The sequence below is a fragment of the Barbus barbus genome (assembly GCF_936440315.1).
Source record: "Barbus barbus genome assembly, chromosome: 6".
Lineage (NCBI taxonomy): Eukaryota > Metazoa > Chordata > Actinopteri > Cypriniformes > Cyprinidae > Barbus > Barbus barbus.
In genome coordinates this window covers 324,193-342,733 of record NC_136734.1, presented here as the reverse complement: position 1 = coordinate 342,733, position 18,541 = coordinate 324,193, and the positions used below count along the sequence as shown (strand labels likewise).

At 40.7% G+C, this 18,541-nt stretch overlaps 1 protein-coding gene across 1 annotated transcript in view; it reads left to right on the top strand.

The window, feature by feature from the left end:
• Positions 1–16,597, top strand: part of trabd2a (TraB domain containing 2A) — a 57,410-nt gene extending 40,813 nt beyond the window's left edge. Inside the window, exons 5-7 of the mRNA XM_079418999.1 lie at positions 6,137–6,227; positions 10,698–10,904; positions 15,367–16,597. Coding sequence (XP_079275125.1) covers positions 6,137–6,227; positions 10,698–10,904; positions 15,367–15,553 — 485 coding nt within the window. The 3' untranslated portion in view covers positions 15,554–16,597. The remainder of the gene's footprint in view (positions 1–6,136; positions 6,228–10,697; positions 10,905–15,366) is intronic.
• Positions 16,598–18,541: the final 1,944 nt, after the last annotated feature.

Below are 18,541 nucleotides of genomic sequence, written 5' to 3'. Positions count from 1 at the left end.
CGACAGCGGCAAGGAACCAAAACTCCATCAGAGACAGAATGGAGAAAAAAACCTTTAATTAAAACGTAATCCATTACTTTACTAGTAACTTGAAAAAAATCTGATTATGTAACTCATGTTACTTGTAATGCGTTAGTCCCAACACTGGACCAGAGCTGTGAAGATAATTTGTGGATTATTGTGATGTTTTTATCAGCTGTTTGGACTCTCATTCTGACGGCACCCATTCACTGCAGAGCATCCATTGCTGAGACACTGATGCAGAGACACATGACACAACTCATCCGAATCTTGTATGGCCTGAGGGTGAACACATTTTCATTTTTAGCTGAACTACTCCTTTAACTCCATGAAGAGCTCATTGTGTCAAGTGCTCAGCTTTAGTTTGATTTGCTGTGATGTGGCAGTCAGTGATAATATCCCTATCTCGGCACTAGACTGTGTTTCTCCTCTCCTGTAGGATCACACTGGACAGCAGAGCTGTGGTTTTGACTTGGTGGTAAGTTACCTCCAATAGCTCTGGTTTTGTCCTCGGGTCAGTCAGAGATCAGCGCAGGAGCCGCTCTGTCCGGCTGTTAAATATCAAAGCTCAGCCTCGACGAGTCTGTACATTTTCAGCATAATTACCAGGTTTGCTGGGTTTAGGGGTTTCTCGACTGGTGGCATCAGGCTAATGATAGTCGTAGAGCAGCGTTTTATTGATGCACAAACCGCACAAGTATTCATACGCTCCTCTGCCGAACGTCGCATTCTTCGTGTATCAGCATTAATCGGAGTTTAATTCCAGATGATCTGCATCTGTGGACCAAGACAAATGATAGCCGTGGTTTAGTAAGTCCATAAGCAGAGGCTAAATATAAGACAAATGAGACGTGATACATGTATTAGCTGGAAACGTCTGCTCTGGTTAGCGACGCTGCGGTTTCTGTGGGTGGATGAAACGGAGCGCTGCTTTATTTCTTTTAATGCAAACAGCAGCATCTGATTAATAATGGTGAAAGAAATACTAGCTGAGACTGCAGTGGGTTTCCAATCACATGTTCTTTCACTGCAAAAAATTATTGTCTTCAGTAATTTTGTCATGTTTTCCAGCACAAATAGGAACGCAAGGCAAGTTTATTTATATAGCACATTTCATACATAGTGGTAATTCAAAATGCTTTACAGGAAGAAAAAAAAATTATAAAAATAAATATATATATTTATTTATTTTTTTTTATTTTATTTTTTTTCCTGCATATATATTCCATATATGCATATATATTCCATATATATATATATATATTTAAAAAGTTTTCATAAGAAATATAAAGTTCTACATTAAATATGAGGGATGTAAAAGGAAACTTAAAATAAAAAAATGCAAAAATAAAAGGAGGATTAAAAATCTAAACATTCCTTGATACATATAAATATTAATTAGCGAAAAACACAACTTAATATCTCAAGTCGTTTTACTTCTTAAGTAACCGTGTATGTATGAAGTCTTGTTTTCTGAAAATGTCAGCAGATATTTGTTCTTGTTTTAAGCACAAACTCAATTAATTTTTCAGAAAACAAGACTAACTATTTGACAGCATTTTGCATCTCAAATAAATGTATCTTGATTTAAGAATGTTTAGATATTATCCTGGAAAATTATTCAAAAATATTAAAATCTTTTCTATAGTGTTGTTTAATAGTTGGATCAGACTGAAAGATTATTACTGATGAATCAGAGTGTCCGTAATGATTATAAACAAAAGATGCTTTAATGAGACAATATAGGATCATTTTTTATCGACTTCAGAGTAGTTAATGCTCACTAATGGACTAGTTAATGATGTCTTTAGCGTGGCAGGATCTCCTGCGCAGGGTAATGTCTGCGCAAACATCTGCACCGCCGCTGCGTTTATTTACCCAGCACGCGCCTCAGCCTCTCAGCTCCAGCTTGACATCTCTAATATAAATATTACGGCGTATGGAAAAGAAACTCTGTTAAATATGTGCCATTTGCTCTAATAATCGGAGCAGCGCTGAAAGACACAGGCTGCTTTCTGGGCTCTGGATGTCTGCGAAGCATTTCCACCCGACGGCATGAATGCGCTCAGTATGCGACCGGCCCTTAAGAAAACAAGCGCTCTAAAAGCCTGAGCTCAGGAAGTTTTGAATAAAAGCTTTTAGGTGGTTAGCAGCTCTTATCTCAGCGGTCCATCGGCTCTTCGCTCTCTGCTCATTGACTTTGGCGTGTTCTCAACTGCTCACTCATCCATCAATACGGCCATTCAGGGCTGCTGAATTAGTACACATCCCAGAGTACACAGCACGTAGTACACAGCACAGAGTACACAGCAGTACGATGCACTGTTGCAGAAATTAACTAGATAGTTGTGACTGTTTCCAGAAACCGTATTAGTTTTTTTTCAACTGCTTACACACATTTTCAAAACTTTGCCTCTTTTTTAAAAGTTCCTTTACTGTTCCTTTCCCCACAGAAATTTCTTAAGAAGGGATTTCGAACTTCAGTGAAAGATTGCTTCAAGTCTTTCCTATTTGTTGTTTACAGCCTAGCAGTAACGATGGGGAAGCGAGCCTTCCGGAGAAGGGTGCTACGAAGGCCACATCCTACCTGCAGGGAAGTAACATGTGGAGACACTGATATGGACTGACCCAGGCCTGGGGCAGTACTACATATGGAATGGGTCTCTGAGGCAGGTCTTTCCTGAGAGTAGGGATGGAACAACTGCCAGCAGAGACTGACAGAATGTTTACCGAGAGGGAAACCTTACCGTGGAAGAATACACATATGGGATTGCCCGAAGGGAATCAAGCCATATGGACACCTAGCCCAGTAAAGGGGCTGACTGGAGACCCGGGCAAGCTAACACCAATACTGGGCCTGGCGTCAAACTGCTCCGCACCGTGGTTAGCCGTCCAGGGAACTTTACTGGACAAGGAAAAAGGCGCTCGCATCCCCAGGTGAGGGGGAATGGCGCATCAAGCGTGACACCGGCCAGCTTTTCCCGGCCTCTCAGCTCCTACCTGTTACCCAACACACGGGAAGAAATTGGCTCAACGTGGAGACTGTAAAAACTTGCGAAGGTGTTCAGTGTCGCCCAGCTCGCAGCTCTACAGATGTCTGCCAGAGAGGTGCCATGCGGGACCCCTCTGCAGTCCAGCCAGGACAATAGAAAGATCCCAGGAGGGCACCAGGGGTGGCCTAGGAGGAACCTCATGACGAGATTGTGCTTTCCCAGGGACCGGCCGTCCACTGCATCATGATGTGCTGCTGTAGCAGCCACCTACGCTTTCAAGGTGAAGGATGACAGCCTGCGTTTCAACCTTCCTTGCAGGGAAGAAAGCACTACTCCAATTATGCATCTTCGGGGGTCCTCTCGGCGAGAAAAACACCAGATCATAAACAGACTCCAACACAAGGCAAGAGCTCGCCTTGTAGAGAGGGCTGTGGCCTGAGTGAAAGTGTCTTCCACCGTTGGTGGACAAACACTCAAAGTCTGCCGTGTCTCTTCCAGGAACCACACATGGTGGTCCCAAGATCTGGACAGCGCAGCAACTTGCACTGCGTCTGACTCCAGGGGAGATGGCGGGAAAGTTGTGACATGCGACGTGATTGTAGACCACCCAGCAACTCATTTGATGTGCCAAAGCAGTCAAGGCCCTGTCCAGAACCCGAGGCTGCCTGCCCGTTGCATGTAGCGCACCAGCCTCCATCGTGACAACGACATGCCGAAACACTTGTCCTAAGGGCACTCCAACCCGTAGAAAGACAAGGTCCGTCCAGGGGCTGAATGAGCGGCAATGCGTTGGAGTGATGGTGACGCGAGCTATACTGCAGCGCCACGCCCATCTTGGGACTCAGGAGTGTAACCTGTGCTGAAGTGGTCTCACATGAAGCAATCTGAGCCGCGAACTTGCATCAACCTTGGGTCGGTATTACCCTCGTGCATTTGTTTCAGTGCCTTGGCTTGATGTACCTGCAGGATAGCCATGGCATGCAGGGCAGAGGCAGCCTGGCCCGCAGCACTGTAATCCTCGGACGCGAGAGCGGCCGTCAGCTTACAGGCTTTGGACGGGAGACGCGGAACGATTCCTCCAAGTGGCGGCGTTTTGCGGGCGCAGGTGCACCGCAACTGCTCTCTCCACCTGGATAATATCTGCGTACCCCCTGGCGGCCCCGTTAGCTCCTCATGCACCACCAGGAAGAAAGGCACCAGAGCAGATCATGGTTGTGAGCCGCGTCCTGCTCCAAGAAACCAATCATCCAGCTGAGAGGAATCGGGACTGTGTGGTCTGTTGACCTCCAGCCCGATGCTCACGGCTGCCCGGGCAAGCTTGGTCATCAACTCCAGGTCCGATTCGGCGGTGGTGACAACACCCAAGGGGGGCAGCACCGCCAAATATTCATCCTTGGAGGATGATAGTCCATCCCCCGATGCTGCGGTTGACATCTGAACCTCCGGGGGCGCACTGAATGAAATCCTGGCAGCCTCGTGAGGCTGACCAGTGAAATCATCCGGGAACCAAACGGGACAATATCTGCATGAGGAATAAGAGGTCCGTGGGGACGTGCCCGGAGGAGAAGCTCGTATTGTGATCCTCAGATCTCCCAGAGCGCCAGCCGGCAATCCTCTGCTCGAGCCAGAGAGACCGGGACGGGTGGCGGCAGAGGGTACCACTCTTTTTACAAAAGTGAGGCAAGATTGCAGCTATGCCATGCTCATACACCCACAACAGGCACATGAGTCATCCACAAACACAGCTTCAGCATGTTGGATGCCCAGACACTGAAGACAACGATCGTGTCCATGCTCAGAAGACAGGTAACAACCGCAACCAAGAGGACATGGACGGAATGGCATCTTTAAAAAGACACGAGCCGTCCGTGTTTAGGAAATCTGCTCTTTTAGATTGAAGTGCCCAGGAGAATCGCTGATGACAGGGACACCGCTGTTTGCACCATAACGCCAACCAAGAACAGCTTCCAGTCAACAGATGAAAGGCTTTGTGGAGAACAGCACTCTTCATCCACTCGGCACCGAAGCAAAAATCTGAAGAGTGGATGCACCTGTTGCCTATTTATACCCGTATGCACGGGGAGTGGCTCAGGTATGCAAAATCCACTAGCCAATATTCATTGGTGTTTTCTCTTAAAGTCAGAGATGATTGGGGCTCCCAAGTGAATCCCCATTTGTCGTCACAACATAACTCGTAGTGACCGACAGATAGGGAACCAAGAATTGCACACACAAAATGCAAAATGCCTTGCAAACTGAAGCGCTGCATTCAAAATATCACAAACACATCTCGAAAGCAAACATTTGCAAACACCTTTGCCATAATATTGATTCCTGTTAGATTTTGTGTGTTATGTAGAGAACTGTGTGTTGTGTTTTTCAAAAAGTTTTTATGTCAAAGGCTGAGAATTAGTGTCTGGTTTTGTAGATTTGGTGTGTGCTTCTGCTGTTTGAGTGTTAGCTTTCAGAAACTGTGTGACAAGTAAAGATTTTGTGTGTATAGTACAAATAAAATAAAATAATAATAAAAACACTGACAGTTATGTAAATAACACAAACACACACACACACACTAACACAAACACACACACTAACACAAACACACACACACGTTTGTTTTTGTGAATTGTGGGGATTTTTACTTTCTCAAAAAACTCCTTCTGTATGATTTTTAAGTCTTTTGAAATTTGGGGACATGGGGTAATGTCCTCATAAATCACCTTCTCCTTATAATACCTATCATACCTGTGTCATTATACAAATTTGTGTCGGCATATTTCACCAAAACATGCACACACACACACTCACACACACACACACACACACACACAGACACAGACACACACACTCGTGATTCTGATCCATCAGAGAGTCTCAGACAGGAAGTTCATGATTTCAAGAGACAAACAGGACTGTCATGTGACCTGCTCTTCCTGTAACAAGACAGACATGAAATATCAGTACAGTAATCTAACATTACAGAACGTTTCCAAACTGCAGGCTGTGTGTGTGTGTGTGTTTGCGCATGTGTGTGTGTGTGTGTGTGTGTGTGTGTGTGTGTGTGTGTGTGTCAGACTGACTAATTGAGTTCAGAGACTGAAGGTGGAGTGTTTGTGTTTCAGGTCACTTTCTGGGAAACAACTCTGTGATTGACGTCCTGCGGCGGGAAGGTTATGAGGTGGAGCACACGCCTGCCGGACAGACGCTACACAGGTAACACACACTTTAACACTCACTCACACACATACAGACACACACACACACACACACACACACTCACACACAGACATCAGTCATTCACTCACACACACACACACACTGGTTTCCATGTTTTGTAGTTCCATTCCATAGGCATACTGGGTGTTTTTACTGTACAAACTGTATTTTCTCTCCTCTAACCCTAAACCCAACCCTCACACTAAACTACAGGCGTTTTAGATTCTCAAACCACTTCATTCTGTGTGATTTACAAAAATGTCCTTCAGCTACCTGAAGAACTAACAATCACTCTGATAATTAATAAAGACACTGCAAAAACGTGTCTTTATTAATTATCTTTAATTATTTATTAATTATAACTTTATTAATTTCTTTCTTAGAATTGCTGTTTTGTTTCCAGCCAAAATATCTAAAAATTATTCAATCAAGAAGGATTTTATAGACTAGTAAAAATTATTGTCTTGTTTTCAGAAAAAAACAAGTCAAAATTGAGTGAGTGTTTGCTTGAAACAAGCTAAATAATCTGCCAATGGGCTAAGCAAAATAATCTTGTTTTCTGTTTGAAATAACAGGTTTCCCTAAAGAGGTTACGGTCTATTTATTTGGTATTAGTTTCTACTGATACTAACGGGAAATGATTTTCCGAGTAAGGCCAGTCTCTGGTTTGTGTGATTTCATTGTTCAGAACCAAAGTAACTCATCCATGTTTGTCCCTCAAAAACAAAGACAATCTCCAGTTCATTATCAGAAGTCAGTCGGGGACAAACATGCATTCACTGCCGGTGATGGACTATAATCTGCTAATCACATAATTGCAGCATTTCAAGCAGCAGAAGCAGTTTTTGCAGCAAAGAGATGTGAAGAGCGCCTGCACTGACAGCACAACAAGACTGGCATCGCTGTGTGCGTTTTCTCTGCATTGTGATTCAAGAGAACCATTTTGATTGAGAACTAGTCAGCTGACAAACACTATGACTCAAGTAACATTCTCTTTATAAACCGTCTGGATAAAGAAAGCTCTAAGCACAGCTCTCATGAAGTTCATCTTGCTGTAAATGTAAAACAGATTCACTTGTTAAATATCTTTGCAGAAAAGATGCATAACATATGAAGGCAGATGTTGCACTTAAACATTTACATTTAGTCATTTAACAGATGCTTTTATCCAAAGCGAGTTATACATGAGGACAATAGAAGCAATCAAAACCAACAAAAGAGCAATAATATAACAAGTCTCAGTTAGGCTAACGCAGTACAAGTAGCAAGGTTTTTATATGTATGTATATATAGTGAGAGAGAGAGAGAGAGAGAGAGAGAGAGAGAGCTAGTGTGTTAGGCCTTTTTTAAGAAAACAAGCATTTAGAAAATTAATAGAGAGTGCACTCTGTGCAAATGCATTCTGTGTGAAGACAAGGAACAACTACTGACAGTTTTGCTGAATGTCGGAATAAGTGAATAAGCTCGCTCACGCACACACACACACACACACACACACACACACACACACACACTCACACACACTGACACACACACACACACACACACACTCACACACACACTGACACACACACACACACACACGGGCACACACACATAAACACACACTAACTCACACACACACACACACACACACGCACGCACTCTCACACACTGACACACTAACACACACACACACACACACTCACACACACACTGACACACACACACACACAAACACACACACAAACACACACTAACTCACACACACACACACACACACGCACGCACTCTCACACACTGACACACTAACACACACACACACACACACTCACACACACACTGACACACACACACACACAAACACACACACAAACACACACTAACTCACACACACACACACACACACACACACACACGCACTCTCACACACTGACACACTAACACACACACTAACACACACACACACACACTGACACACACATCAGACACCGTGTCTATGGTCCCAAATACTGTACCACCTTTTCAGACTATTTACAGTATTGACAGTACTGCACTGTATAGATGCAGGCCCTTGTAATTGCTTGTCCAATTCTGCTAACTCGTTACTGATGATTGAGTGCACATTGTGGAATGAGTATATAAAGAGTTGATTGGGATCCAATAGCAAGAGCATAGTGATACGTAACATGGAGCCAGCAGGTGATCAGGTCACAATGGAGGTCAAGCAGTGGTGGGAGGAAGACGAGGAAGACGTGTTGGAATGGCAGGGGACAGGCACCCCTTCTGAGAGGTGAAGACATGTTTAACAATGTGGGATCCATAAGTTTGCCGACTATTGCACGCATACTGAAAAGGCACCAGGTATCTATAAAACAACTATACCGTGTGCCTTTCGAAATAAATGCAGACAGAGTGAAGCAAATGAGGACGGAGTATGTTCAGGTATATGTGCTTATTTGCATCGGAGCGTTTGTCATAAATTCCTGCGATGTTTTAGCAGTCAGAGAGGTTTGATCAGGAGCAGATGGAGGAAGCAGCGACTCGATGTCTGCGGTCACTGCAAACCAGTCCAGCGACTGTCCAGTGTTTACTCTGCTCTTCATAGAAAGCTGGATGTATTTCCAGTTTTTTCCACAAGCATACAGTACACTCACATAAAGCGATATACACTGTATAGCAAATCAAGAGCTTGATTGTTTATATTGTCACAAAATGTAACTATATTATCCTAATATGATAAATCCGACTATAATGCATGAAGATATTATATTATGTTGTGAAGGCATTATACAAATACATTTGACTGACTCAAGTACTTCTGAACAGAATTCTTGCACTCTTGCTCAATGATCACAACTTCATTTAGACCTTTAACCCTCTGGTGCTCCTTGTTTGGGAGTCACACTGGTGACCGAACACCTCAAATTTAACTCCCACCCCCACCCACCAGTAAAATCAATGTAACATATTTTTGTTTAATAATATTTTTTCTTTTGTATTTTAAGAGAAATTCATGGTACTAATTAATATTTATGCAATAGTTATGATCAAATTTTCCATTGAAAATAATAAAAACGTATATTTTCTATTAGTTTTCAATTATGGCAGTATTTCATGTTAAAATAGAGCCAATGAAAAGCATCTGCAATTCCAAGGTTTAGCCCATAGATTCCTACATAGCTCTATATAAAAGGCCTATAAATTCTCTAGTTGTTTTTAGACATAAATACTTACTTTTATTAAGTCGTGGGTTTGGATATATATTTAGACATTTTCAAAGACAACTTTTTGTAACGGTTTAGATTTTTTTTGGTTTGAAATGTTGATTTAAAGCATTGGTTTTTTTAATTATTATTACTACAGTCAAACCTGAACACAGAGAAATATTTATAGAATATTAAAATTCTATAAAAAGTAACAAAAATCAACAGGAATGTTTTATCAGAGCTTAATCCTTCTGGGTCTGACCTAATTTCAACCTCTTATTTAAGTTTTCTGAGTTGTTATGGCTATATGGTTATAACCATACCAATTCATTTGAATGTGTGTGTGTGTGTGTGTGTGTGTGTGTGTGTGTGTGCCTGTGTCTGTGTGTGTGTGTGTGTGTGTGTGTGTGTGTGTGTGTGCCTGTGTCTGTGTGTGTGTGTGTGTGTGTGTGTGAGTGAGTGTGTGAGTGAGTGTGTGTGTGTGTGTGTGTGTGTGCACCTGGTATTCATCACGTCCTGGGGACCAAATGTCCCCACAAGGATAGTAATACCAGTAAATCTTAATCTTGTGGGGACATTTTTTGGTCCCCATGAGGAAACAAGCTTATAAATCATACAGCATAAAGTTTTTTGAAAATCTAAAAATGCAGCATGTTTCCTGTGAGGGCTAAGTTTAGGTGTAGGGTTGGTGTAGGGCAATAGCACATACAGATTGTACAGTATAAAAACCATTACGCCTATGGGATGTCCCCATAAAACATGGAAACCCAACATGTGTGTGTGTGTGTGTGTGTGTGTGTGTGTGTGTGTGTGTGTGTGTGTGTGTGTGAGTGTGTGTGTGTGTGTGTGTGTGTGAGTGTGTGTGTGTGTGTGAGTGGATGTGTCTGTTTTGCACTCTTGATGTTTCAGAGTGTAACCCCTTCCTTGCTGTCCACTTTTTTACTGTATTGTAGTTGAATTATTGCTATTATTTTATATATTTGCTGATGTTTTAGAGTTTTACCCCGTCTTTGCTGTGTACTTTTTTCTGCATTGTGGCAGATTTGTAGATTGTACACACAATAATTTGCAGAATTTTTGTATTTTTGTCAATTTCTCATTCATTTCCTATGGTCGGTCATTTCAGACCTTCATCCTTCTTAAGAGACGCCACTGTCTCTGAACTAAAGCATTTCTTAATATATGAGCATCAACAAATCTAGTCTCGGGTGTGATCTTCTGCTTTAGCATCTCGGAGCAGGGCTGTGTCCGTATGAAAGCATTTCTTCTGTCTTCGCAGCGGCAGAAGGTCCGGAGAGCTGACAGACACAGATGCCCCGCTGGAGCCGTTCCTCCACGAGAGCCGAGATCTTCAGGAGGATGAGGAACCGCATCTCCTGGAGCTCCTGGAGAAGGTGGAGCACAAGCTGAAGAAGAAGCGCCGCAACAAGCAGAAGAAGCAGCGCCATCGGCAGTTCAACGACCTCTGGGTGCGGATGGAGGAGAGGTGAGACCAGCACAAACCTGCTCACCACCATTCACAAACTACCAGAGCTTCTGCTTACACTGCATTCTGAGAGTCTACTTTAGACATTACATTAACTATGAGTACCTTTGCAACTACATGTCAACCAACTCTCGTGAGAGGATTAGGGCCAGTTTTACTAAACAGGGCAAACAATTCCAAAACAGCTCCGATGGGCGTGGAAATTTCTGCGGGTGATTTACTAACAACGTGCAAATTAAAGAACACATACACAACTTCTCATTTACATATCGACCAACGCAATATACCAAGCGCAGCGCAAATTAGCGTAGTCGCAAATAAAGAATAAAGAAATAAAGAAGCCACAGTATGTCGAAAAGAACCGGAGGCCAAAAAACGAAGGTTTGCTGTAAGATTTGATAGAGCTGGTATTGCGTGATCGTCTTTTATTTCCTGAAGCAAATTAAAAAATAACATGGCTTGGCAATTGATATGTTCGGATAATGTGTTCTTCTGGCATTACAAATAAATTAATATATGAATTAAATTAATACATCCTCTCTGTTCTCTGTGGTGCCTCCTCTTAGTAACAATAATTGCAGCCATTTCAAGCACAAAATAGTTTAAGACGGTTTATTTGGGCGTTAAATAATGGCGCAAATAGCAGTAATTTGACGAGAGCAAACATTAGTAAATCTCGTTGCGTGATTCATTTGAATACTCTCCTCCCATAAATGTTGCGTCTGAAAGGGAAACTTCTAGAAATGCATAAGCAATAAGGTCAGGCGCAAAAATAACTGTGTCCTCGCCTTTTCAGCGCTAATTCCTCACTGCACGGCTTTTAATAAAACCTTTATTTGAACTATTTTTATTTTAATGATTTGCACTGGCGCAAGCTGCTAGTAAAACTGGCCCATAGACGTTTAGGTTAGGGTTAGTAGAATAAGTGGACTTGTACTTGCAAAGTGACTAGTTGAATGTCCATCAAAATCAAATGTTAGCAGATATTAAGCAGACAGTCACTAATACTTGCTAGTTGACATGGAGTTGACAAGTTACTTATAGTTAGTAAAATCTCTATAATGGAACCTAGTTTTTGTTACTTTAAATTAAATTAAATTTTTTTAGATTTTATTTTTTCATTAAAATTTTATATTTTGTTTTGTGTGTTTGCCATTAAAGTTTTTTTTAAATACACATATATAGTTTTTATTATAAATTTGTAACTTTTTAGTTTATTTTAGTACTTAGTATTTCAATGCAACAATTTTCAATTTTAGTTGAAGTTTTTTGTTGTTTGATTTTGTAATTTGTATTACATTTCTTCAATCGCTAACAAGCGTTTACCAACACTTAAAGTACTTTTTCTAAACTCTTAACACAGCAACACACCTACATCACACAGTTAGCCAAAACCACATTTTGTTAAATAAATACAAACTCTACATTTCAAAATGCTGAATACCTTTTTCTTCATATACTAACTCTATCAAAACACAGCAAGCACGATTCAACATCGAGTCATTCGGTCAAAACATTAGCACTGGCTTTCTATCCAACAGGAACATGTAGTCAATTATACTGCATAGACTCTCAAAATGCTAACAATTAATGGCATTACAAAAACTGCATTATTTGTCATGTCTCAGTCCGACCTGTATAGAACATACAATATGAGATCCATTAACAAATATAACAACAATGACAACAACAATAATAATAATAATTCAGCCAGCAAGTTCATTTTTGTGTGTGCGAGTGGATTAATTTGTGTACAGCATAGTGAAGGGTCATCAGCACTTTATGGAATATAAAAGAAAGTGACAGAATTGAAGCAGTAAAGGCTTTACTGGCAAAAAGAAATTGATGTCAAAAAACTTTAAATGAATTATTTACAAGTGTGCAGTTCTCAAATGAACAATTTTCTGTTTTCTCTGTATAAAAGTCAGTTATGATGGACAATGTATTGTTATGAATGTTTTAGAATTGTTCAGGCTCAATAGCCTGTGTTAAGAAACTGTTCTGGTGGCTGGTATCGCTGACCAGAAGGCAACAGGTCAAAGAGAGAGTGGGCAGGGTGTGCGGGGTCCAAAGTGATTCTCTTAGCCCTTTTCCTCACTCTGGAGATGTAATAATCTTGGAGGTTGGGCAGGGGGACACCAATATTCCTCTCAGCAGTCCTGACTGTCTGCTGTAGTATTTACACTATATTTAAAGTTTGGAACATTAGGTCTTCATTTCTGTCATGCTGTGTTTAAGCATTCTGGAAATGTGTTAATTGACTGAATATTGTGTGAATACAACATGAATTGTGTTAATGGTACGGTCACAAGAGAAGGATGTTTTGAAAATGTGACTACAGATTGGAAAAAATGATGTTAGCAATTGAAAAAAAATGTAACAGCCTGTAGTTTTTATTTTAGTATATTTAGCCTACAATAAAATAGTTTAATATTTTTGTTAATATTTCAAATTAAATTTTTATATTTACTGTTTTCATTGAAAGGTTTAGTTGAAGTTTTGTTTTTTTGTTTTTTGTCATTTTTATTAGTTTGTTGTTTTTTTTAAATATGCCTATTTTTACGTTTTATTTAAAAAAAAAAATTCAGTTAATGTTTATATTATTTCAAGTAAATAATTTTTGAATGGTTTTATGGTTAATGATAATAACCTGTAGGTAGAGACGGTCACGGACAGTAACCAGTTAAAACAGGTCTGTATGGGAGCGGATGGCGCTTCCTCAGCGGTTCTCATGTTCTGTGGGAACGGTAGCTGGTTAGCGGCTGGGATTACGGACGCTGGATTTGGCCTGCGGCTGCGTCTCGAGTGTCGGCCAGAGCGGCTGCGAGTCAGAGGTGAGACTCCTGCGAGACGCCCGGAGCGCTTCAGCCGCATCTGTCCCAACACGAGTCCTCACCTGCTGCAGAGAAACACTGACAATACTCGACTGATTCTCGAGACGCGTCACAACCTGCTGAATATCATTCAGTGCAGTTCATTAATCAACACGAGTGACAGTATTTCCAAACACAGATCCTGACTGAGAATCACAGGCTGACTGTCCTCTGTGCTGGAAATGAAGCATCTGGTTCGAAAATTCTGCAGAACCTCCATCTGTATGAGCTATGTTTAATTTACACCAATGTTTCACGGATCAGTGTCACGAGACTGATTCTTGTTCCCGTGTCAAATCCCACACGACATGTTCTCTGCCGAGCCTGAACCTTGTTCTGGAAACTTGCTTGAATTTACTTCTACAGTCGCCCACGTAATTCTGAGTAAAAAAAATATTTCTTTAATAAACTGTTTATGAAAGCCAAGCAGGTCCCAGACGGTCAAAACAAACACAGGGTCCTGAATATAGACTTGATTTGTTTGAACCCGTGGAGGGAAACGGGCCGCAGTATGAGATCCAGAGCAGACAGGATCACACGTCTCTGGATTTCATCGAGACGGAGCGCCGCACGCGTCCACAGACGCTCACACATGCGTGTTGACACAGATGGAGGACGGGAATGAAATCCTCAAACTCTTTATTTGTGTTCCCCGTCTCAGGAGCTCTGACAGACTCCAAACCTCCATTTATTTTCCCTGCCTACTTCTTCATATTTCATAAACGAGCAGATTTCGGACGCTCACGTGACTGAAGAAGCTGCGACGGTGCTGCTGTAAACAGTCTGAGCGAAACCACATGTGACTCCATCAGAAACCCTGAGGATCTGCAGGTCGAGTTCTTCTGAAAGCACTGAAGCGGCTGATGTTTCAGCTGTAGAGTCTGTGAAGTGATTCGTCCGACTCCACATTACACTGCTCAGATTGAAATCTGTCAAATGTTTAAAATTGGATTTGGATATTCATTAGATGATCATGATTAGGGTTGGGTTGAAAAATATTGATTTATCAGTTTTAATCGATTCTCATTTTGATGAACCAATATCCCAAGAACCAATCTCTGCTGATTTGAGCTGATGTGTGAACAAAACTTTATGAAACATTCACAAGCTTTGTTACTTATGATATGAAACAAAGTCTCAGCTTTCAAATTCTGTCACTTTTGTCACTAAATTCAATCAATTAATATGGTTTTGCTGATCATCTCTTCCTCTTTACTACTAGTTACAGCACCAAATAAGCATGAATGAACATCAATAGAAACAGAACAACTTCTGTTCAGTCAATCTTGAATCATGTAATCACTAAATCAGTGTTTCGATCGCAGAAAGACCTCAATAAAACAGCTTGTGATCAATAATGTCTTGTAACATCACATTTACCACAGAAAAAACATTCAACGACGATAAACTCGATATAATTACTCGAAAAATAAACTGGAGAAGAAAAATAATTGTCATTAAATTTTTTTATTGTATGTCAGATGTTGCACATTGGATTTGAAACCCCATTAGATGATGATGATGATGATGATGATGATGATGATGAAGGCGGCGCGTGCTTCTCATGATCTCTCTCTTGTTTCTTGCAGTGTGACTGCCGAGGCTCCACCTCCTGTCGTCCACATCATCAACGATTACATCACAGTCCAGACACACCCCCAGGAGCACGGCAGAGCCAATCAGCACAGGACGTTCTCAGGCTCCTCCCCCTGGAGCCCCACCCTCACGGCGACGGCTCTGTGTGTTCAGATCCTCCTGCTGCTGCTGCTTTCATAACGTCTGATGAGCTGCAGGTTGGAGTTTAACCCTGAACCTCACAGACAGACTCTGAACCGCTTCATGCTGGACTAATCATCCGCTTCACTTCAGCTCTTGAAGAATCACTTCCTTGTAAATATCAGATGTATTATAGATGTAATTTAGAGTTTTGAATAAAGCATTTGTTTGTTCACTTATTATATAAATATATAAATAAGAGTCATTATATTTTTGTGACTAAATCAGCTACTAACCGGCTTAACTGGCCTCAATCATGAAACAGCAGCAGTGAATTTCTGTCTGTAAAACCTTAGAAATCAATCACGTCCTTCAGTTCAGTGACACTTTTTACATAAAAGCAGATTTACAAGCGATTTGTGCAGAAGCGAGTTCCGCTATCTGTCAACTTCATGCATTTGATGATTGTTTAAAATGTTGTGTTTATGACATAGAAATGAGTCATTTAATTTATTGAATAGATAGTTTTAGTTGATCTGAATGTGTTCATGTGATTGTTTATGGCAGAATGATGCAATGTAAATCATATCTGGTGTTTGTGACGTTACAGTAATTATGTTTGTTTATGATGTTACAAGAAATAAAGTATTTATCTAGTTCAAGGTTCTCCAAACGGAAGATGAATATAGATGTTGAGAAGCTGCACATCTGTTCCTGCAGAACGTCTGGATGTTATTTACAGCGTCTGTCACGGCGTTTGCAGCTTCTGAACATGACTTCTTGTTCTGTGGCTGACGCTGGGACAGAAGCAGCGTGTTTTATGAGGGAGCTGATCTCCTGCGCTACAGATGTTTCTTAAAATGGCTGTCCTCACAGCGAATGAACACTGATACCTGCATCTCATCGTCCTCCTCCTCCTCCTGACAGCAGATTTCAGTAGCGTGTGTTCAGAGGAGGGTTTCCTCAGGCCTGTGCTCCCGGTCTCCAGACCCAGCACTGAGATGTTTGAACTCATCAGGTTCTTCTTGAACCAACGACTGGTGCCGCAACTCTTTGGAAGAGATCTTTTATTATGCTCTTTAAAATAAATCATTATACCAATTTATGGTTTTGAATGTAATGGTTTATTTCTGGTTGTCAATGAATGTGTGAAAGGATTTTTCTTTGTAAATCATTCTTCACTAACAAAAATATTGTGGTTATTACCATAGTTGGGTTGTGAGAGCTGATCTGAGATCAGATATTTCTAATGGATGTCAAATACAAGCCGAATACAGTTATGAGAAGATCTGAATGATCATTTTCTGTAAATGTGTGTGTTTGGCTATAGTAAACCTTTAGTTCAGTCCAAAGAGATCATTTATAATTAGCACACAGTTTAGATTGGTGTATGATTCTGGGCAGTGTTGGGGAAAGTTACTTTTAAAAGTAATGCATTACAATATTGTGTTACTCCCTAAAAAAGTAAGTAATTGCATTACTTTGTAACTTTTTATGGAAAGACAGTGATGCGTTATGTTACTTTTGAGTTACTTTTTAAATCTGGGCAGGGCTTGCTTGTTTGTTTTTAATATAAATTATATATATATTCTTTTACCAATGTAAAGCCCTTTCACACCAAAAGTGAAGTGAATCCGGCTCAGGCTGGAGGAAATGTAGATTCAGGTCTGTACAGTAGAGGGCGCCGCTCAAACTAATCACATGAAGAATATGACGCAGGAGAAGAAAGTTCAACACTATTCAGCAATAACTACAATCAAACACAAATGTGTCATTTTTGCTTATTATGGTTAAACTGAATCATCGAAGGTCAGTGGCAAAGACATTGGTTTGTATAATATTCTGAGTTTGCATTTGACTGTTTTTATTGATGTTGAGGAACACTGAATGTGTTTTAGTGCAGGTGAGATGAGTAAATACATGTTGATATTTAGTCTAGATCTACAGTAAGATCATGTTCACACACAACACTCTGCACTTACTCCTGATTTCTCTCAACATGGCAACACGCTTTACTTGTAATGCGTTACCTCAACACTGATTCTGGATAGAACTCAACAAGCAACCTTCGATTCATAAGAGCAATGATAAAAACCAATATGTCCAAAATACCCAACACAAACTGAGAGCAAGTAAATCAAAGTGCCAGAAATGATCAAATCCCAAAACTGGAGCACTAATTATCTACTGAAGAACATTCAGCCTTCGGCAGACCAGCTTAGCTCAAGTTTACAACTAATAGCAATACCTGAAGTACACAACAAGCAAATATATCAAACAAGCCTAAAGCAGCAAGCATGTGGCCAACAGTCACCAGATGAGCCTGAAGAAACAAGCATGTGTCCAATAAAAAACCAAACAAGCCTAAAACAAGCATTGCTGAAAGCCGAATAAATGAGAAGGGAACTGAGCTGAGCTGGATCTTCCTCTGAATCTGAATCACATTCGAGAAACTTCACTGACAAATAAGCTCCATCAGCAAAAACCCAGCGATGTGACAACAAACAAATTAAAATATTCAACACGGCCAATCCATGTGTTCAACAAACTCAAATCCAATGATGAGAAACCTGCTTGAAATTCATCTCAATTAGTATTTGGATCATTTGGATTAGCATACTTCCATAATGTACTTAAAGTGCTCTATTTTCACGCATTTGTCATTTTTAGTATATTAAGTACAAATGAGTGAAAATAGAGCACTTTAATTGCTTTTATTTAAAAGTGTATGAAAGGTGCTTTCAAGTGTACAAGTGGTAACTAAATACTTCTTTTAAATACAGAATTTAGTTACCTCTTGTAGTACAACTGAAACCAAGTTTCATGCACTTCTAAATATACTCAATAAATAATAATATATAATAAATACAATAAAATGCATCAATCTGCACTGGCTACCAATAGCTGCTGGCATTAAATTCAAGGCATTAATGTTTTCCTACAGAACCACCTCTGGCTCTGCACCTCTTTACCTAACTTCATTACTTCAGACGTATGTGCCTCTAGAAGCTTGCGTTCTTCAAGTGAACGACGCTTTATTGTTCATCC